This window comes from Mustela nivalis, assembly GCF_964662115.1.
Source record: "Mustela nivalis genome assembly, chromosome: 10".
NCBI lineage: Eukaryota > Metazoa > Chordata > Mammalia > Carnivora > Mustelidae > Mustela > Mustela nivalis.
Window position 1 is genome coordinate 69,109,244 of NC_139029.1, and position 22,628 is coordinate 69,131,871.

Genomic DNA, 22,628 nt, shown 5'->3' on the forward strand with positions numbered 1-22,628 from the left:
GCTATATATTTCCATCACGAATTTCCACACTTGGATCTCCTCCAGACACTATTCTGAATATGACATTCTGCTGCAGAGTCCTAAAAATGGTGCTTTCTTCAAAATAAAACCTTTAAAGATCCCTTAGTAGCTATTCAGGGACTAGAATTCAATTTCAATCCTCCACCCTTTGGTCAGCTGTAAATTCAAAATGCTTCCACAAAACACTGAGGGTATGTACTTCAGGGCAAATCTGATTTTTCTTCTGCAATAGAAATGTGTGTTATAGTCACCACAGACTGTATTTTTACTTAGAAAATACCCAAAGCAATAATGCGCCTCAACAAGAGAGAACGAATTATTTTATTTTATTTTATTTTATTGGTAGCTTTGATATAAGCTTCAGATAGACCCACTTACTACATGGAGTTTGTGAAATCTACACCTTCAAATCATAATACTCTCTATTTTAGGCTATTACATCGAAAAAGCTCAACTTCTCAAATCCTTTTATTCCAAGTAGTTCTTGCACGTAAATGTTACATCACAATAGCAAAAAAAATGTAAACTTCTTTTGCAAACTACATAAATACTATAACTGCCTTGAAGTTATTCTTATTTTAAAATCTGAATATATTCTAAATTCTGTATATAAAAAACTTTGGTCAGCAGCCTATGTGTATGACACTTTTTTTTTTTTTAACTGACTAGCTTTTCATGTTGCTTACTTAGTTCTTTGAAGGAGAAAATTTTAAAATTGAGCACAGATCAAAATCCAGTTCATAAGTAAGACAAATACCAGAAATATATGTTGGTAAGTGTGGGCAAAATATGAAACAAGAAAATTATTCCACATACTAAGTCTGACAAGCCATCAGTGGTTTAAAGGTAACGAAGATAAAGGCTTAAGTCAACTTCATATTTTATTCTATATGAATGGAATTCAGCCCATTTATCAATATCACCTTTCACCCTGCTGTATGTCTGCACGTCTATTTGCCAATGAATCACCTCTTTCTCTTTTCTTTTAGAACACAAAGGTCATTTTTACAGCTAAAGTCCTAGACTGAACAGTCTCAATGGCCAGTGACTTTCTTTCACCATTACTGTCCTTGAGGTCTTTAAATACAAATTAGAAATGTTTAAACATACAAGTGTGTGCACACACACCCATGCACACTTAGATGACCACATCAAGGCCTTTTTTCCTGCTTCAAGAAAAGTTTCTAACATTTACCTTTTTTTGTTAGTAACTAAATCTTCTTCCTCAGAATGTTCTTTTAGTTAAAAATCAAGTCTAATCTGGCGCCCTTACTGATTTGTGACTCTGAGATCCCCACTGAACACCGAGCTATGGGCCATGGTTTCTTTGAGGAAACAAATATCATAGATGAAGCGTTTTCAAAATTTTAAATGCATGCAGAAAGAACTACATAGGCTTTCCAAGCAGCTACATCAAGTGGCTCAAGTAACATTATTATTTATCTTGGCTTAAGCCCTCTATCAACAACATCCTTTTAAAACACAAAGAGAATGGCTACAAGATGGCGGCAGGGCCTGAAATGGTGCTCTGAGCGGTTCCAAGGACATCACTGAGGGTTCCACTGCACTGTCTTCCCTCTTTTGTGCATTTTCTCCAAGTGCATCGTGTCCCCTCTTTGCTGCCCATGCTTTGAAACTATGTAAAATAATTTTTCAAAAAAATCCACCAGTGGTTGAGACCTGAAATAACACTGTAGGTGGGTGGGTGTTGTTAGAGACAGGCAGCCATTCTTCACAGCTCCTCTCCCAGAGGAGGCCCTTGTGGGCATGGGGACACCCACAGCTTAGGAATTGTTCTTGTTGCAAACCGTGCCTTGGCTGCTACTGTCTTCCTTATACTGGCTGCCCGTGTCGCTCCTGCTGAGGATGGTGGAGGGGAGGCGGGAGGGACGTCTGTCCAGGTTCCTCTCCTGAGAGAAGCAGCAGATCATCTTCTTCATGGTGCTGTACATGTCCTCGTCCTTGTAGGAGTAGATGATGGGGTTCATGACGGAGTTCAGCAGCGCCAGCAGCAGGAACCACCTTTTGACGTGTTGCACACCACACTGCGTGCAGTTCAGGCCATCAAGCAGCAGAACCACCAGGCCTGGGGTCCAGCACACGACAAAGGCCCCTGCGGGGAGACAAAAGGAAGCGGGCTACTTACTGAGGTTTCTTCTGGCCCAGCTTTCAGTCAATGGCACCAAGGGACCTTAAGGATCTGTTTTGATAAATGCAAAGCAAACTTCCACCCTTCCTCTGAGGGCTGGAGACCTGGGCTTATTAGACACCAACAGCCAGGCACCCCCTTGACTGTCCGCCACGTTCTATATCAACTCCTTAGCTGCTTACCCAGGGCTTGTCCCGAGGGGGTCACAGTTACCTCCCGCTTACTAAGCACTCCACAGACCTTTTCTCCATCAGCTCTCCGAAGCACACTAGGAGGCTGCTGTGGTCATCATCCCTGCTTTGCGGATGAGAAAACCAAGGCCCGATGCCAGGAGTATATGCTCCTGTTCTCTAACATTACTCTAGTGTAATGCTCCACTGTTCTCTAACTCAGATGTTCTGAATGCTCTCCTGACAAGAAGACACACCGCACTGTGGCATTCTCCTCGTCTCTTCCTAAGTCCCCTGCTCTCGAATGCTCTTCTTTATAAATCTGTGCTGGTGCTGAGTAAGCACCGTATTCTTTTTGACAGATTCATGGGCCATCTGTTTAATTCTCTGCTCTGGGTTCAGTTTTTTGTTCTCGTTGGTTGTTGTCAGAAATAAATCTCTCTGTTTCATGATGAGGTAGAGATGTGCTTGTAGCAGATTGATTGATTTAGCACAATTTTAGCACCAACTGTTCATGGAGGAAAGTGTCTTCTGAGTCCCCAGACATCTGATCATACTTGGCTAACCACTAAAGCTTCGGACACGTTCTCCTTAAAATAGAAGCCCGAGGTTCAATTACTCCCCTACTTTGTCACCATCACCTTGGGTATCAGCGAGAGCTCAACTCTACACAATGCCTACTATGAGCTGGGCGCTGGTGTGAATGCCTTCCTTTATTAACTGGTAGAACCACACTGTGAGGCGGGCCTTGTTATCATCCCCAGGAAAAGGGAGGTGCAAGGAAAGTTAAGTAACTTGCTCACCATCAAACAGCTCGGAAAGGATATCTGATTTTGAATGTCAGCAATCTTTCTCCGTAGGCTGTGCTCTCGGCCACTACGTATGTGACCTGTCTCGGTACTGTGATATGGTTTCCTCCCCCAAAGTCCTTATCATTTCTAAACGCCCCTGGTTATCCATTCCACAAACATTCCCTGTGAGCTTACAGTGTGTCAGAACCTGCACTAGACAGTAAAAGAGACAACGACTATACACTCCAGGAGCTAAAGTGCTAACGGGGAGACAGAATAAACAAGCAAGTCTATAAATCACATCACCAACTACTTATTCTGACTGGTTAGAATTAGTCCTGCACAGTCTTCCTCTTGTTGCTTTATCTTCGTTCTGAGAGATACACTAATAAGTCAAGAGCCATAAAACGGCTGTGTGAGGCCATAAAATGTCGTGGGCCTCGGGGTCAGACAGGTGTGCCCAGCTCCTCACTTTATGAGTGCACAAATGAGGCAAATCACTGTATTTTTCTGACCACACGTTCTCTTGTTTTTTATTGTTTTATAGATTTTATTTACTCACTTGAGAGAGAGAGAGAAAGAGAGCTTGAGCATGAGTGAGGGAGGAGCAGAGGGGGAGGGGGAAGCAGATTCCCTGCTGAGCAGGGAGCCAGACGCGGGGCTCCATCCCAGGACCCTGCCATCAGGATCTGAGCCAAAGTCAGAAGCTCAACCAAGCCACCCCAGCGGCCTCCTATTCCCTCATTTATAAAATAAGGATAACAATCCCGACTGTGTGGGTGGTTAGGAGAGGTCAGAAGTCATGGCGAGTGGTGCCCAACACTGAGTTGGGTTCCCTAAGTAGTGGCTGTCATGAGATGCTTTGTCAAAGCCATCGGCCAAAATTAGATGTTTAGGAGTTATCAGGAGGGTTTAATTCCCCATTTAGTAATTACAGCTCATAAATAGTTCCCTTTTCACTCTTTTCTGTGTTATTTTTGCTCTGACTGACATATGTGAATAAAGAACTTGGAGATAAGAGATCAGAGATTGGGTCCTATCCTTCACTTACTGTACAACCCTGGGACACCCATGTCATCTGTCTGGGGTTTGGCTTCCTAAACTACAAACTGAGAACTTTAGGCACATGTTGGGTTTTTCCAGTTTGGGGCCAGGGCACCTTAGTGGGTATGTGGTCAATTTAACGGGTTTGGACAAGTTGGAGGATTTTTATTTTTTATTTTATTTTATTTTTTAAGATTCTATTTATTTATTTGACAGAGATAACAAGTAGGCAGAGAGAGAGAGAGGAGGAAGCAGGCTCCCCGCCAAGCAGAGAGACAGATGTGGGGCTCGATCCTAGGACCCTGGGATCATAACCCGAGCCGAAGGCAGAGGCCCCAACCCAATGAGCCACCCAGGCGCCCTAAGTTGGAGGATTTTTAAATGCAAGAATGGAATGGAATCGCTCAGAGTATATTGCACAGACCAAGGGAAGTTTTGTTTCATGCAACTTTCATTTCAGTTTTACATACTATGTTTACGTGAATATTGATTATGACGTAAACTATTATTTCTTACTGTTGGTCTTTGTCAAAAAGTTTGGAAAACACTAGTTTAGGTAATCTTGAAGGCCCCTCCAGCTCCAATGGTCTGTATTTCCCCTAACAGTAACACTTTTGTTCTCTGTTCTTCCCGAGAGAGGGTTACTATGTTGTCAAAAGGCAAGAACTAAACAAACCAGACATCAGAAGCTGTTGCTGCCAGTTTTGATGTGAAGACTCCTTTCTGTGTGAAACTGCATAATTCCAAAGAAATCCCAGTGGGAGAATTCTCATGTCCTTGTGTTAATGGGAAAGAGGGAAAAATATTGATTAACTTTATACTTTGTTAAATATGCATGTCAACATTTAATAAAGTATTTAACTTCCAAACCAATGGAAGGGGAAGGATGGAGCCAAAGGAAAGGAAAACAAGATCTCAACATAAGAAAAGGAGGAGGGGTGGTAAGTCAAACATAGAAAAGTGGGACAAATAAAGAACAAAAGAAGATACTGGAAATGAATCCAAATATACTGACAGTCAAGCTCAATGTTAATTGTGGTATTGCTTTTTAAGAAACAGGTAAATCTAAACAATTTGATGTCTACCATTACATCCATATGTGGTAAAAACCATAAAGAAAAGCAAGATGATTAACAAGAAATTTATAATACGATTGTTTCTCTATTAGGGGGTGGTCATTAGGGCAGGTCCACATAGGCAATGCTGAAGATATTGCAAATGTTCTATTATGCTGCCTGGCAGGTACATAGACATTTAAAAAAAAAAAAGATTTTATTTATTTATTTGACAGAGAGAGGCACAGCAAGAGAGGGAACACAAGCAGGGGGAGTGGGAGAGGGAGAAGCAGGCTTCCCGCTGAGCAGGGAGCCCAATGTGGGGCTTGATTCCAGGACCCTGGGACCACCTGAGCTGAAGGCAGACACTTAAAGACTGAGCCACCCAGGCACCCCTACATAGGGATCTTTAAAGTTTTTTTTAATTCCTTTAAGTGCTATTCTTTATACGATACATATGTCGTTTATAATTTTGTTTGAATGATCTATTTTGCACATACACACACACATACACATACACTCATACACATTTACAAAAGTAAATTGCCAATATGCTTTCCTGAAAACTGTTTCTTAAATCAATTTTGGTTTTTTTTTGTGTTTTTTTTTTAATTTTTTATTTTTTATAAACATATATTTTTATCCCCAGGGGTACAGGTCTGTGAATCACCAGGTTTACACACTTCACAGCACTCACCCATATCACTTGGCATCAGGGAAATACAAATCAAAACCACAATGAGATATCACCTCACACCAGTCAGAATGGCTAAAATCAACAAGTCAGGAAATGACAGATGCTGGCGAGGATGCGGAGAAAGGGGAACCCTCCTCCACTGTTGGTGGGAATGCAAGCTGGTGCAGCCACTCTGGAAAACAGCATGGAGGTTCCTCAAAGTGTTGAAAATAGAACTGCCCTATGACCCAGCAATTGCACTATTGGGTATTTACCCTAAAGATACAAACGTAGTAATCCAAAGGGGCACGTGCACCCGAATGTTTATAGCAGCAATGTCCACAATAGCCAAACTATGGAAAGAACCTAGATGTCCATCAACAAATGAATGGATCAAGAAGATGTGGTATATATACACAATGGAATACTATGCAGCCATCAAAAGAAATGAAATCTTGCCATTTGTGACAACATGGATGGAAATCAATTTTGTTTTTAAATCATAAAAGCTGTTTTCCCCCTCAGAATAAAATTCTAGTTTAGATTAGTCCGGGGACCTAAACACTCTAAATAAAATCTCCAAACTGATGTCTTGTTTGTCACAATGTAGTAATTCATGTATATTTTCCCTTTGCATTGCATTACATACAATAATTCATTCAATCAACACTTGACAAACTTTACCTTGAGCAATGATTATATATGCCAGGCACTGCTATAAGAATTTTATATGCATTAACCATTTAATCTTCATGTCAGCCCTAGAAATATTATGAACACCGCCTAATAAAATACTAATGCTACTCTCTTTTTAAACCTGAGGAAGATGGAGTCCAGAGAAGCGAGGTAATATGGTCAAAGGCATAGAGCTGATAAGTGGAAGAGCCAGGATTTGAACCCAGGCAGCCTGGCACCAGGGGCTGTGCTCCTGTCCACGTGCATGCCTGCTCAGCAATGGACAAAGAGTCTGTTAACTAAAGAGAGCGATGGGGGAGGGAGAGGGCACTTCTCTTAGAGTCCCACTTAGAGCTTAGAGCTTAGAGTCCCATCTTAGTGGGACTTAGAGCTCTTAGAGTCCCATCTAGTGTATGTGCCATCTGACATACTCCTACATAACATATATAACAATTAAGCTCATATATAACAATTAAGTCGTGCTTTGGTTTGCTAGCATAAAGATTTTCTGTCTGGAAGGAAGGAAGGGAGGGCAGGAGGGGAGGAAAGAAGGTAGAAAGAATTCCAACAAAAATATAGGCTAGCCGTAGGAGTCAGAAGAAACAAAAATCTGCGGACCTTTCTTTTCTACTGTTTCCAAGAACAACAGAGGCAAATCTTCTTTGACAGAGGAGCCCAGACACCCTCCGCTGCCAGAGACCCTGAGCTGCGGCATGTTGTCTGAGGTGACGGCCGCACACGGGGCATGAACCCTGGGAGAGATACTCCTTCCAGACTCCTCCACCCAACAGCCAACTTCCTGCACCAAACACATCTCAGCAGAGATGTGAGGCTCATCTAACACTTCATTCTTTTGGGGGGGGAGGTTACTGTAGGTCGGCAGCTAGATATGAGCCCCCCAAAAAGATTTAGGAGAACATACTAGGAATGGTTTTGGCCTTGGGAATCTGTAATCTCAGAGAAATTCTTAGAAAATGCAGGGGATGCCATAAACAAACTGAGGGGCAATTGGCCTATTTCTTACAAAGGGGACAGAGGATAGATTCTGGGAAATATAGATCAGTCAGTCCCTATCAAGTTCTAAGAAGTTTTGGAAGAAAAAACTAATGGAAATGTTTTGTGAGTATTCAGGCTCGATGCTCAGACCATACCAGCTGGGAATAAGCAGAGGTTTCAAAGAGAGGTCATGACAAGTCTTAATCACTTTTTTTTTTTTTTTTAAATCAGGCATTCACAAATAGGAGTGGATCCAAGTTACCCATTTGGGAACCAGTGGAAAAAATCAAGTATGTTCCCCTTGGAGAAGAAAGGGCTTAAGAAAGACATGATGTGCTAACTGCCTCAAAAGCCTGAAAGGGCATCAGATAGAAACAAGACACGTAGACTTTTCCCAGGCCATTCCAGAAGGTCAACATGTGGGGCTCGATACCAGGATTCTGGGATCATGACCTGAGCTGAAGGTGGACACTTCATGACTGAGCCACCCAGGTGCCCCAATAAATTAAAAATATTTAAAAAAATTATACAAATTCCCTGTTTCCACATCAGACCCAATAGTTAGAACTTCTGCGGTGGGATGCAGAAATCTGTAGGATGAAAAGGCTCCCTGGTTGGTAATGACACATGGCCAGTTCTTACAGAACCATTTTTCCAAGCTGACTCAAAACGGCTTATTCAAGTGGACCCTGGCAGCAACGTTGTAGACTCTGTAGAGACCTAGCAAAGAGTCATGGAAAAGAGAGAGGGGGCAGAATTCTTTAAAATAAGCAAATAAGCAACTCGAGAGCTCAGTACCTTCAGCTTCCATTTGGAAAAATGTTTGAGCACATCACATACATGAACAAATGTACGAATACCAGCAGCGCAACTAGACCACGGGCAAGACACGCACGTCCTCTTCGGGCCTCTGTTGGCTCTCTGGTTTGCCCTGCCAAGAACGCCTTCCCACCTCCTAATCTAAGGTCTACTTTTCTTTCCAAGCTTAGCTGAAATTCTGCCTCCTCCCCCGGGCCTCTCCCGTTGTCCCACCGCAGTGATCATTGCTTCCTCTCAACTCGTGGGGCCCTTTCCCTCTACAACAGCCACGTGGCGCTGAGCATGTCCCCTGCTTACTCTCTCTCACCTCTCCGGAAAGCTCTGGGCCAGCCAGTGTGCTCAGGGCCTTACACGCACCGGGTGTTTAAAACTCCCAGCCCAGTGAGGCTGCCACTCCTACTATTAGCCCAGTCTTACAGACAGTGATTTGAAGTGTAGAAGTAGCTGAAGAATTTGTCTTGGGTCTAGAAGTCGACAAAAAGAGTCACAATTTGAACCCAGGTTGGACTCCCCCCCTCAAACTCTTGGGACTAAACTGGAGGTAGTTTTTAATACATCTGTCCTCTTTCTCAGGCCTGTTATAAGCTGCCTCAGCATGTGGGCTGTGCCTCATCACCAGTCTGTATCTTCAGAACTAAGTATGGAGCCCCCCACTCAGCAGAGACGAGGCCGTGGAAGGTAAGGAGTTCTCACAAGAGGCCTCATGGGGCGAGGTCCTGCGCCAGCTGCTGCGTTGTGAATGGCGTCTGGTCTGAACCTGGATGCAACGTGTGACAATTTTGACTACGGTCAAGAAAATTCTCAGGTGAAGCGACAGCCAGTTGAGCAAGCAGAGTGTTGATGGTTAAGCCCAGCTGTGCAGAGGTGAGACACAGCATCAGGCACTGGAGGAATTCCAAAGAATTCAGGATGGTTTGAAGTCAGAGAGGTGACTGACGATGTATGATGAAGTCTGAGAGACCACCTGGGGCAGACCCAGTTGCCTTTATACGGCACCCTCGCTCCCATACACGCACCCACACCCAAGTACCTCTGAGCAAAGGCCCTGTGTGCAACACTCAAGAGCTGGATTTATTGTGAAGATATCAGACCCCATAGCCTTTGCCCTTGGGTGCCCCTTGTATGTAATGAATTAGCTTCTCTTCCAAGCAATTAGAATGGTAGGAGTCATACTGCATCCTTAGGAAGATGAAGAAATATTCCTATATTCCATGGTTCATCAAAGAATCCCATTGAGAAAGGCTAGTTCAGAGGTTTTTCAGGCTCAATTGCAACTCATTAGTGAGCTGGGAAATCAATTTAGTGGGTTGCAACCAGCAATTTTCTGAAAGATGAAATAGAACAGAACAGAAAACATCAGAGCCCATCAGGTATAGTAAGAGTACATTTCATGAAACTTGTTTCAGTTACACACAAAAAGGTGTATGTGCACTGGGCCATGATATCAAATGTACACTATTTCTTGTGAGTCCTGATGTAAAAAAAAAAAAACAAGGTACAAGCCACTTCTATAGATCAGTGATTTTTCAAATCAGTTTTTTAAAAAGTAGAGAAACATTTCCCAAAGGAAATCTCTTGTTAAAAGTTCAAAATCCAGGATTCTGTAAGGAGAGAGATAAGGAGCAGGGGCTGAGGAGGGGTTGAGTAAGGCCCCTGACGGCAGAATCCTCACTCCTCTTCACACCACAACCCCCGCTCCACACGTGTACAAACACTGGGGCTCACTTGGAACACCACTGGCCGGCGTTCACCCAGGTACACCATCCCCCACTTATGTCCCTCCAGCAACTCTGTTTGTTCTCTAGAGTTAAGAGTCTCTTACGGTTTGCCTCCCTCTCTGTTTTCATCTTATTTTCTTTTTCCTTCCCTTCCCCTATGATCCTCTGTCTTGTTTCTTAAATTCCACATATGAGTGAACTCATATGGTATTTAACTTTCTCTGACTGACTTATTTTGCTTAGCATGATACACTCGAGTTCCATCCACATCATTGCAAATGGCAAGATTTCATTCTTTCTGATGGCTGAGTAAGATTCCATTATCTCTCTCTCTTCCTCTCTCACACATCTTCTTTATCCATTCATCTGTTAATGGACATCTGGGCTCTTTCCAGATGTTGGCTATTGTACACATGGCTGCTATAAACATTGGGGTACATGTGTGCCTTTGAATCACTATGTTTGTATCTTTTGGATAAATACTGAGTAGTGCCACTCCTGGGTCATAGTGTAGTTCTACTTTTAACTTTTTGAGGAACCTCCATACTGTTTTCCAGACTCGCCGCACCAGCTTGCATTCCCAGCAACAGTGTAAGAGGATTCCCTTTTCTCTACATCCTTGCCAACCTCTGTTGTTTCCTACTTGTTAATTTTAGCCATTCTGACCAGTGTGAGGTGGTGTCTCACTGTGGTTTTGATTTGTATTTCCCTGCTGCCGAGTGATGTGGAGCCTGTTTTCATCTGTCTGTTAGCCATTGGTATGTCATTTTTGGAAAAATATCTGTTCATGTCTTCTTCTCATTTCTTGACTGGATTCTGTGGCTTTTGGATGTTGAGTTTGGTAAGTTCTTTATAGATTTTGGATACTAGCTCTTTATCTGACATGTCTGACATGTCATTTGTAAATATCTTCTCCCAAGAACATGGCAGATTGTCCACTCTCATCAATGTTGTTAACATAGTCCTGGAAGTCCCAGCCTCAGTAAAAAGAAATAAAAGGCATCCAAATTGACAAAGAAGTCAAACTTTTACTCTTCATAGACAATTCCAAAAGATTCCACAGGGGTGTCTGGGTGGCTCAGCTGCTTAAGCATCTGCCTCCAGCTCAGGTCATGATCTTGGAGTCCTGGGATCAAACCCCATATCAGGCTCTCTGCTCAGTAGACAGTCTGCTTCTCCCTCTCTCCCTCTGCTCCTCCCTCTTGCTCAAGCTTTCTTTCTCATTTTCTCTAAAAAAAAAAAAAAAAACAAAACCAAAAACAAACAAACAAACCCGACTTCACCAAAAAATTGCTCGAAATTATACAGGAATTCAGTGAAGTTGCAGGATATAAAATCAATGCACAGAAGTCAGCTACATTTCTATACACCAACAATGAAGCAGAAGAAAGAGAAATCAAGGAATCAATCCCATTTACAATTGCACCAAAAACCGTAAGATACCTAGGAATAAACCTAGCCGAAGAGGTAAAGACATAAAGGATCTGTACTCTGAAAACCACAGAACACATGTATGTCTTCTAGAGCAAAGCTTTCAGCACTCAGGATGCACTAGTGGTCAGGGAGCTCCAAGTCTGCTTATTCTGCTTATTCAACACTATCTGCCTCAGAACCCCGGGGCGGAGGGGGATGGGGGCGCTCTTTAAAATTCAGATTTCTGGGCCCCACCCAGACCTGCTGAGTGAGAAACTGATGCGAGTACAATGTGGACATCTCCAGGTTGAGCTAGCACCCTAGGGAAGGCTTTCGTATAGCAGAGCGTGAGAACCACCAGCCTAGACAGGGAGACTCACGTGAAGATGGGCTAAAATTCTGGTGAGAATGACAAGGATAGCAAGAGCAGTGCTGGAGGGGATGGACAGAAGCGACGGTTACAAGCAGATGGTAAGGAGGAAGAGATGGAAGGACTTGAAAGAACTGGCTGTGGGGACTGAGGGAGAGTGACTGGGCTGCACATGGTTCTGATGACCAAGCAGAGAGGCAGAAGAGGGACAATTTAGAAGGAGACAGTGTTCAGTTTTAGGCATCAGGTAGGTAAGTGGAGCACTTGTGGCTCCTCAAGGAAGAGATGTGTAGAAGGCATTCTGCATTCTGACAGCTCCAAACAGAAATGTTGACTTGGGAGTCATCAGCAGTAGGCGGGCGCTTCGGCCATTTGTCCTTACTAAGTACTTACTAAGCCATCACCCACCCTGCGCCAGCTACTGAGAGTAAATATTCCCATGATGACTACATTTGGATAACAAATCTAATTTTCTTCTATTGCCAAGTGACAGGTCAGTTACATTGACAAGAAGCAATAAGGTTTTCTTCTAATGAGGCACTATGTTCTTTCAGTACCTGTTTAAGAGACTCACTAATTGTCCAATTACACTATAAATGAGCTTTCCTCTGGTAATTAAATAAACTAGTTTCAGTGCTAGGCTCAAAAGCCAGTACCACGAGTTCAATGTTAATTTTTAAAGCACAGTGAATCATATACTAGAATATGCAATTACAGTGCTGAAATGATATTTAATGACTGTAATTTAAGGTAATCAGAAATATCAAATTAAGGAATGTCTAACACTTCAGAAGACAGAATTACAAATGAAAATATTGGTGACAAATGAAATCAAAGATCTTTCCAAGTCCCTAATCAATATCATGTTGGAAAATCTGTAACAGCCCTCTTCTCTTATTTGGCAGATTTCAAAATATCTAAAAAAAAATCCTCTTGTTAATACTTCACTTCCATGATATATAGGAAATCAGAAAGAAGAATAGCAGCCCCTCTGGAAGAAGGGCCTCTCCCTGGAATGTAATTAAGATAGTTCACAATTCTTGGGGACAGGCAGAAGTTGAACTTGAAGTTGAAGACCTCAAGGTACATGAAACCTGTTCTTCAAAACTCATACTTTTTTTTTCTGTTCCACTAGTCCGACTTGTACCCATATTTTCACCAGTTTAAAATTCACACATGCAATTTAAAAAAAATCCTGACATGTGAGTGCCCCACAAATAAAACATCTGTAACAATAAAAGCAATCACTCACACAGAACAGTCACACTCTGGCACATAGACTACTCATTTCATCAAACAGGGGATATATTTTAAATATGTTCACTCTGTTATTCTTTGTTTTCAGTCCAGGAAAGAGTGGCAGGGCACAGGCAATAATGCTAACCTAGTAAGCCGCAGGACCGTCTGATTTACTAAAATAGAAAATTACAACTCTACATAAATTTGGTTGTCAACCTCATCCAAGGGAAGCTCCCTTCTTATTTAAAAAGAAACTTAATTTCAAATAAAATTTTAAAGTAAAAAGCTGTCCATGATCAGAAGTGTTATAATGCACAAGCCACACACTTACAGAATATTTAAGTGGAAATGCTTTCAGGATAGTGAAGAATTTGTTCAATAATTTCAAAATAACACTTCCAGATGTGGTTTGCATTTAAATTCGTATTCGTTTACCCACAGTGTTTCAGAAATCCAATAATTCAGAAAATAGACTGTCACATATGAGAAAGGAATGAAAATATATACTTCTAGTAAACCTAACTTATTTTTACTACAGAAAGCAAGAAAACACCGAGACACTTCAAATAGAAGATGAGCAGTTAAGCATTCCACAAATGATTCATTTAACACTATTGTCACTTCTGTCGGGTCTTTTGACTCTAACAACTGGTTTTAGACACTTGTTTTAAGTTTGCGGCCAGCTCTGGGAAATTGAAAATCTCAGTGCCAAAGGGTTACGAGATAAAATTTAAAGGAGAGGCATATAAGCAGCTAGAACCACAGCTTAGACCTAATTCTAGCGTTTAACTCCGGGCAACAGCTGGAAATCATAAACCGAATAAGGAAGAGAACACCATCTCCACCTCCAGATTCCTCTTTAAGGATAATATGTATGGACCAATAATACCTCAGTAGCTCACTAACTATTACAACAAGGGCTCTCCAGCATCTAAGAAAAGGTGTGAGGTCAGCTGCGTGTATTGGCAAAGTAACAGGTCTTTGTTGGGTAAAATTTTTTTTTAATTTTATTTATTTATTTGACACGGAGAGAAATCACATGTAGGCAGAGGCAGGCAGCGAGAATGGGAAGCAAGTTCCCTGCTGAGCAGAAAGCCAGATGCAGGGCTCGATCCCAGGACCCTGAAATTATGACCTGAGCCGAAGGTAGAGGCTTTAACCCACTAAGCCACCCAGGCACCCTTGGGTAAAATTTTAAAGACAGATCCCATCTAGTCCAAAGATTTGAAATTCTTGCTGGAGTCACTCTTTTGGATTAGGAAGGCTTCTGCTGCACCCTACCTGAAAATGTAAACATAATAAGCTATAGGAATATAATATTTTATCACATAAACGGTCACTGGCGCAGAGCAGGGTTCTCAGGGGATGGGAAAGGGATATATTCGATGGGGTTGAAAATTTTCAAAAAGGCTATAATATGGGACACTGCACAGGAAAGTTGGCTTGAATAGAAGACAAGATTCTGGCCACCCAGATGGCACAAAACACGATTCAGAGCTCAAAGAAGGGAACAGGAATTAGAAGGAGCAGGACTGGCTTAGAGAAAGTTGGACCTAGAGCAGCAAGAGCATGCTATAGTTTAGGAACTACTATGTCTTGACACAAAAGCTATGACCCCACCCCCACCCGCCACCCATGCTGGCTGCCATTATTAATCCACCACACTACCTGTGTCTGAATCCACATATGGCCTTGAATCCTTCATAGCACAGCTCCAAGCAGCGTCTAGCAATCAGATGGAATTTGCCCTTGGGATGAAACCCACTTAAGCCATCCCTGTTATCGTAAAAAGAGCATAGGCTGGAGATCAGGCTGATACTGAGTGGACCATGGGCAAATCCATTCACCTTCTTAGGCCTCCCACCATTTTCTAAGCTATGGCATGAGCATGATGATACTGACCAGACAAAATTTTTGTAAGAATCTAATTAGATAATGCATGGCGTGTCCAACACAGAAAATGTTAGTTCTGACTGCCCAGAGAGAAGAGTGTTGGTTATTTCCTCAGCTGTGCTTCCTAAGACAATGCATACATACATCCAGTAGGATGTTTTATTTGCTGTTGAGTACCCACATGTGCATATACACACACACCATTTATTACACTTGGTCCTAATTCTTCATGCATTTGGCTGCCCTGCTAGGCTGACATCCTCAGGAAGACCCCTTTTGTATCTTATCCAACTTGAGATACCCAGTGCTTAGCCAAGCACCCCCCACACAGTAGGTACTTAATAAAAGCTTCTTAAATGAAGGGATCTCTATTCAAATCCAGACCCTAGACTATGCTTTTTGAAGGGTCTTTCTGTTTCTCCTCTACCAATTTCTTCATCTGCCCATTAATGGGATTGGATTAGCTCCTAATAGGAGCTTATGAAAACCATTATTGGTCAGGTTTCTACTCAAGAAAAGAACAAATTTGGAAACATATTTCTAGTTTGCATTGGGCAAATCTGTTTGATGGGAGAAATATGAGGAAATGGGTGGCTTATGTATACAGCAAAGTAAGGCTGGAGGACATAAATAGAATATGTGTACAAGGTAATGATGGAAGGAAAGACAGCCACTGTGAGACACACGTGGAGCTGCCATGAAGGTATCCTCTGAGAACCAGGAAATGGGAGAAAAAAGCTTGCTCTTTGAGTTAAGCCCTAGACCCAAGTCACTTAAAGAGATTCTCGGTTCTGCAACAGCTTTACTGAAATCTGACCGAAGGCGATAACGTCTTAGGGGAAAGAATGCCCCTGGAGCCAAGGATGTCCAGAAGTACCTTATGCAGCTCCCAGGGAGAAAAGATCTCAGCCAAGGTCAGTCTGTGTGGCTGGGAGGTCTCTGATGTTCTGATTCAGCCCAAAAGGCAACCTCTGATTGTAACTGGATTTGCCAGGTATTGAGTATCGGAACCCCTCGGTAATTAAGAGAGAGCAGGCCAAAGGGAGGAAGGAAGGAAGCAAGTGGAAGTGACACCTACACTTTGCTCACCTTCTTGCCTCTGTCACCTTTACTGCCTGGTTACCTTCTCCTTATTCTCTCAAGTTCAGCTCATTTGTCACCTACTCTTCGTAGCTTTCCCCAGACACCACCCCGGGCTGAGTCAGAGGTTCCCCATTCCACGTTTCCATGGTACTCTCCAGAGGCTTACTGTCAAACCAGATGCCCTGAGTGGCTTGTCCCTCCACGGCCAGCTAGACTGAGAGCACCCGAAGGGCAGAAATGCTGCCACAGTCACCTTGGGTTCCCGACACCCAACCAGGACTGGATGCTTAGTGGAAAGCAAGGAAAGCTGGAATGTCACAGAGAGGAAACAGAGGTGTCACAGGAGAAAATTAAATCATCTCTCTGCTGGGTTTTCACTAGAATGACACATCCCCAGGCACTGGTTTCACTCAGAACATTTCCCAGGCAATCAGCCCTGATCACATTTCTGTGCCATCAAGGGAAGTGTAAGGCACCAGGGGAGACCCACCTTATGAATTTATTTAATGGCTTGTTCCCAAATGGACAAAGCTGGTTGGCTGGAATTCAAAGTAAACTTTGTGACGAGCACAACTGATATACATGGCTTTGAGTTCCTCAAAAAAGCCTACTTCACCCATCAATCGTTGGTTACTTTATGGGCAATTCCAGGCTAACTGCAAGTTGATTTGCAACGGTGTTTCATTGATTCATCCTTGACCAGTTAGACCCTTTTGACCCTTGCTAATGTGTGCAAGAACTTCCAGGAGTCTCCACCCAAACTGCAAGTCTCGCCTGGCCTAACGCCCTGGCAGTTCCTGCAAAGAGCATTAGAGGCGCACCTCTCCTCTGGTTAGTTCTTCAAGAACCCCCAGTCCTTTTCATACATTTCTTACAGCTTTGTATTTGAAAATAAACTCAATTAAACCTGAAAACATACAATAGCTTACTCTATTTACCCTGTATAATACGGGGACACACATATATGCACATACATGCATACTTTCAATACATACACTCGCTTTACGTTATATACAAGTATTTAATCCAAAGTTGATAAAATCAAGTATTGGTTAAAATTTCCTCTAGAGAAAGCCTGAACATTCCAGGCCCTTGGGTGGGAACATTAGTTCCCTTTTAAGACATCGTTTCTACAGAAAATTAGATTGAACTCAGTTTATATCCCTTTATCCTGGAAAGCAAGCAGCCAGCTTCAATGTGAGGACTGTCTGTGCTAACAAAGCGATATTACCTAACCAACCAGCACATTCCCCTATGGGCAAGATGATCATGGTTCCAATCTGTGCTGCCAATCATAGTCTACTTCCCCCCTGAAGGACTCCTATGCAAAATGCTAATGTCCTTTCGCCTTTCTTGTGTCTTCCGGTAATCGTTAACACATTTATTTTTCTCAGCAGTAAGTGTTGGGCAAGTAAGACATAGTTCCTGCCCTTAAAGTGTTTGCTCACTAGGAGGGCAGAAAGGGCATGCACATAAAAATAAATTACCATTAAGGCAGTAAATGACACATAGCCAATGAATGGAATGGGGGAGTAATATAGGAACTCAGAGAAGAAATCTCCACATGTTGGGGTGACTGAAGTCCTGATGGAGAACATGGGGTTTGAGGGGGATCATGAAGGAAACACAGGAATTACTAGGTGGGGGGAATTGTCCCCCCACACACCCGGTAGAGGTCTAGCACAGGAGTACACCCAGCACCTTTGAGATCAGGCACCAAACCTTGTGCTGTGATAAAAGAAAGCTGAGACAATTCCCAGTGCACAGCTCACGCAAGGATCTGTAAACCACGTTATCACAGGTACCTGGGAAGCCAAGGACTCCTCCTCTGAATTGGGATGGTTTATAACAATCTAGAACAAAGAATCTATGGCTCTTCTAACACTCCATGCTTTTCCACATTTGGGTTCATCAAACTCATATACGCCACACTGCATCATTGTTTGAAAGAACCTTCTGTTTAAAAAGTAACTTTTACCACCCCAGTAATCAAATGAGATTAGTAAGTAAGAATGTGTAAACAGCAAGTAATTTGTAAATTGTTAACAAGTGAAGAAGAAAGATCCAAACCACATTAATACAGAGGCCAAGAAAGATTGTTCAAAGTTTAAAGGACTCCTTGAATTAGACCATCTCTTAACAAACCGAATACCCTCAATTCAATAAAGGGCAAATAAAACAGTCTGGGATACTATCTCACTCAAATGGTAGAACTAAAGATATCATGATAGGTAACAAAAGGCTCATCTTCTTATCCCTTTAGCCAACCCCAGGAAAAACATTAAATCCTTCCTCTTTCAACATATACCTTTTTATTTTCCTGAAACAAGTGTGTTTATTATTGTGTACAATGACTTCTTGGTATTTTTACCTAATGACATACATATACAGAAGGATCTACTAGTTAGGTAAACCTGGATAATTAAACTCTTAAGCCTTGCTTCCTCACCTGTAAAACAGAGTCAATAAAAATCTCCTCCCATCCCCGAGCTGGTGAGGCCCAAGTAAAAAAAGGAATACAAGGCCTTTCATTGCAGCATTTAGCACAAGGTCATTGTCAAGATCATCATCTCTTAGGATTGCTCCAGGAAAGACCTTTTGTGATCTCATATTTGGAAAACCTATCATGGCACCGGTAAGAGAGGCACTATGATATAGTGTTTTCTCAGCTTGGTCTCAAGAGCCAGACGGCTGGGTTCAAATCCAAGACCCACCACTTGCTTTTAGGTTCCCTTGGGCGCTATCTGTGAAGCCTATTTAATGCACCTGTACCTTATGCCTCTCCCTTACCCATAACATAGAGACAATAAGAATCCCACCCTCATGTCCCTTCCTGGAGTTGCTGTAAGAGCCAGATGACTGATTATTCATAAAGTATACAGATCAGTGCTTGACACAGAAGATGACCTCATGTGTTAGACATTCCTGTGCTGATCCTGCTCTCCAGGTTTTTTTTTTTTTTTTTAAGATTTTATTTATCTATTTGACAGAGAGAGATCACAAGTAGGCAGAGAGGCAGGCAGAGAGAGAGAGGAGGAAGCAGGCTCCCTGCTGAGCAGAGCCCGATGTGGGGCTCGATCCCAGGACCTTGAGATCATGACCCTAGCCGAAGGCAGCGGCCCAACCCACTGAGCCACCCAGGCGCCCTGCTCTCCAGGTTTAAAGGTAGTCAGAATCAAAGTCAAGAGTCTTCCAAAAAAGTGAAAAAATACTAAGGTTCCAGAGTTACATGAGATGTGGAATGTCCTGTTCTTCCCTAAGGAATCCCAGAGGATTTTAAAGCAAAGGGAGTCTTTTAGAACAGAGCTGTACAGAAGGAACCAAGTGAAAAAGACGTGAGTGGCAGGAGTAGCCTGCTGAGTCCTATCTAGTCCACATATTTCTATTCTATTCTACATTCTGCAAATATTTGTTTTCATTTTCATGCCCATTTTCTCCACTAGACCAGACAGACCTCAAGGACTAGAACTGTATTCAGCCAATTTACTTTTGTATCCCCAGTTCTTAGCATAATGTATACAGTGGGCACTTAATGTTTAGCAATGAGTGAATGGTCAGATAAGTGAATACAAGAAGAGTCTAAAGATACATGTAGAGGTTACGGCCTATGTTCTCCTCTAGGATTCTGATGGATTCCTGTCTCATGTTGAGGTCTTTTATCGATTTCTAGTTTATCTTTGTGTACGGTGTAAGAGAATGGTTGAGTTTCATTCTTCTACAGATAGCTGTCCAATTTTCCCAGCACCATTTATTAAAGAGACTGTCTTTTTTCCACTGTATATTTTTTCCTGTTTTGTCTAAGATTATTTGACCATAGAGTTGAGGGTCCATATCTGGGCTCTCTACTCTGTTTCAGTGGTCTATGTGTCTGTTTTTATGCCAGTACCATGCTGTCTTGGTGATCACAGCTTTGTAGTAAAGCTTGAAATCAGGTAACGTGATGCCACCAGTTTTATTTTTGTTTTTCAACATTTCCTTAGCAATTCGGGGTCTCTTCTGATTCCATACAAATTTTAGGATTATTTGCTCCAGCTCTTAAAGGCAAAGGAAACAAAAGCTAAAATGAACTTTTGGGACTTCATCAAGATCAAAAGCTTCTGCATAGCAAAGGAAACAGTCAACAAACAAAGAGGCAACCCATGGAATGGGAGTAGATATTTGCAAATGACAGTACAGACAAAAGGTTGATATCCGGGATCTATAAAGAACTCCTCAAACTCAACACACACAAAACAGATAATCATATCAAAAACTGGGCAGAAGATATGAACACATACTTCTCCAATGAAGGCATACATATGACTATCAGACACATGAAAAAATGTTCATCATCACTAGTCATCAGGGAGATTCAAATTAAAACCACATTGAGATACCACCTTACACCAGTTAGAATGGCCAAAATTAGCAAGACAGGAAACAAAATGTGTTGGAGAGGATGTGGAGAAAGGGGAACCCTCTTCCACTGTTGGTGGGAATGCAAGATGGTGCAGCCACTTTGGAGAACAATGTGGAGATTCCTCAAGAAATTAAAAATAGAGCTTCCCTCTGACCCTGCAATTGCACTACTGGGTATTTACCCCAAAGATACAGATGTAATGAAAAGAAGAGCCATCTGTACCCCAATGTTTATAGCAGCAATGGCCACGGTTGCCAAACTGTGGAAAGAATCAAGATGCCCTTCAACGGATGAATGGATAAAGAAGATGTGGTCCATATACACTATGGAGTATTATGCCTCCATCAGAAAGGATGAATACCCAACTTTTGTAGCAACATGGATGGGACTGGAAGAGATAATGCTGAGCGAAATAAGTCAAGCAGAGAGAGTCAAGTATCATATGGTTTCACTTATTTGTAGAGCAACAAATAACATGGAAGACACAGGGAGATGGAGAGGAGAAGGGAGTTGAGGGAAATTGGAAGGGGAGGTGAACCATGAGAGACTATGGACTCTGAAAAACAATCTGAGGGTTTTGAAGGGACAGGGGTGGGAGGTTGGGGGAACCAGGTGATGGGTATTAGGTAGGGCACGTATTGCATGGAGCACTGGGTGTGGTGCAAAAACAATGAATTCTGTTATGCTGAAAAGAAATTTAAAAAATGCTAAGAAAGAAAGAAAGAAAGAAAGAAAGAAAGAAAGAAAGAAAGAAAGAAAAAAGAAAGAAAGGTACATGTAGGTATGCATCCAAGTGCAAGAAGACCTTTTATTCTTCTAAATTTTTTTGACTTGGGTACAGTTGACACAAAATGTCACATTAGTTTCATGTGTACAACATAGTCATTCTAAAATCAAAGACAAGAAGTAACAAGTGTTGGTGAGGATGTGGAGAGAAGGGAGCCCTTGTGCACTGCTGGTGGGAATGTAAATTGGTGCAGCCACTATGGAAAAGAGTATGGAGCTTCTACAGGAAGACTTTTTTTTTTTAAGAATTTATTTATTTATTTGAGAAGGAGAGAGGCAAAGAGATGGAGAGCACAAGAGTGAGAGGCAGTGGAGACGGAAACTCCCCGCTGAACAGGGAGCCTGACTCGGGGCTTGATCCCAGGACTCTGGGATCATGACCTGAGCCGAAGGCAGACGCTTGACCACTGAGCCACGAAGGCGCCCCTAAAGAAGACTTTTTAACACTAACAGAGCCAAATTTGACCCTTGAGATCACTAGGACCAAGCCAACAGCAAGGAAGAAGATAAATGAACAGGAGTAACATTCCTATAACCTGGAACCTCAATTTCACAGTTCCTAGTTTTTTACTGTATGGAGCTCTTATTATGCATCATCTTGTTTGGTTGTCAGTTCTAATTAGCCCATCCTGAGCTAATGGATTGCACAGGGACTTTGGCAAGATGGTTTTGTTCTTTGCAAATGATACACACCCATGCAATTAAAGTAGTTAATGCTTGTGCCTTTCAAATGAGATCAAGATATCTTCCCATACTTATGAAAAAATCTTATCAAGTAGATAAATCTAATAAAAATGTTTTGTAGAGTCACAGACTGAGACTTGCAAGAATTCTTAAAGTTGGTCTATCTCTCCCATACAGTGAAAGAATCCTTAAGTAACACTAGACACAAGGGGCACTTAACACCTATGTAACACTTCCAACAAGTGGGAACATGCCTTACTGCCCTAGACAGCCAGCTCCACTGGAGAATAACTTGAATCTTTATAAAACTCTTCCAATAATGAGTTCAAATATCCATTCTGTAATTTTTATCCTTGACCCTAGTTTTAACTGCCAAACCTCTGAAATGTAATTTCCTTTCCAGGTAACAATTCTTAAAATATATAAATATAAAATAAAACATAACTGTTACGTTCCCCCCGCCTCTTTTTTAGTGACACTTCCCCAATTCCTTTATTTGTTCTGGATCCTTCGAAAGCCCAGATGCTGACCACACTGACAATATTCCTTTCCAAATGTGATGTCCATAACGGGCCTCACGGTGCCTCCATGACTGAACTTGTATCCAGAGAAAACAGGACAACTTCTCTAACTGGATTTTTCATGTT

At 42.2% G+C, this 22,628-nt stretch overlaps 1 protein-coding gene across 2 annotated transcripts in view; it reads right to left on the reverse strand.

The window, feature by feature from the left end:
• Positions 1 to 321: 321 nt before the first annotated feature.
• The window catches only part of LPAR3 (lysophosphatidic acid receptor 3), a 77,705-nt gene continuing 55,398 nt past the window's right edge, over positions 322 to 22,628 (reverse strand). For both annotated transcript variants that reach the window (XM_082688198.1, XM_082688199.1), the window contains exon 3: positions 322 to 2,134. In XM_082688198.1, coding sequence (XP_082544324.1) covers positions 1,806 to 2,134 — 329 coding nt within the window. In that variant the 3' untranslated portion in view covers positions 322 to 1,805. The remainder of the gene's footprint in view (positions 2,135 to 22,628) is intronic.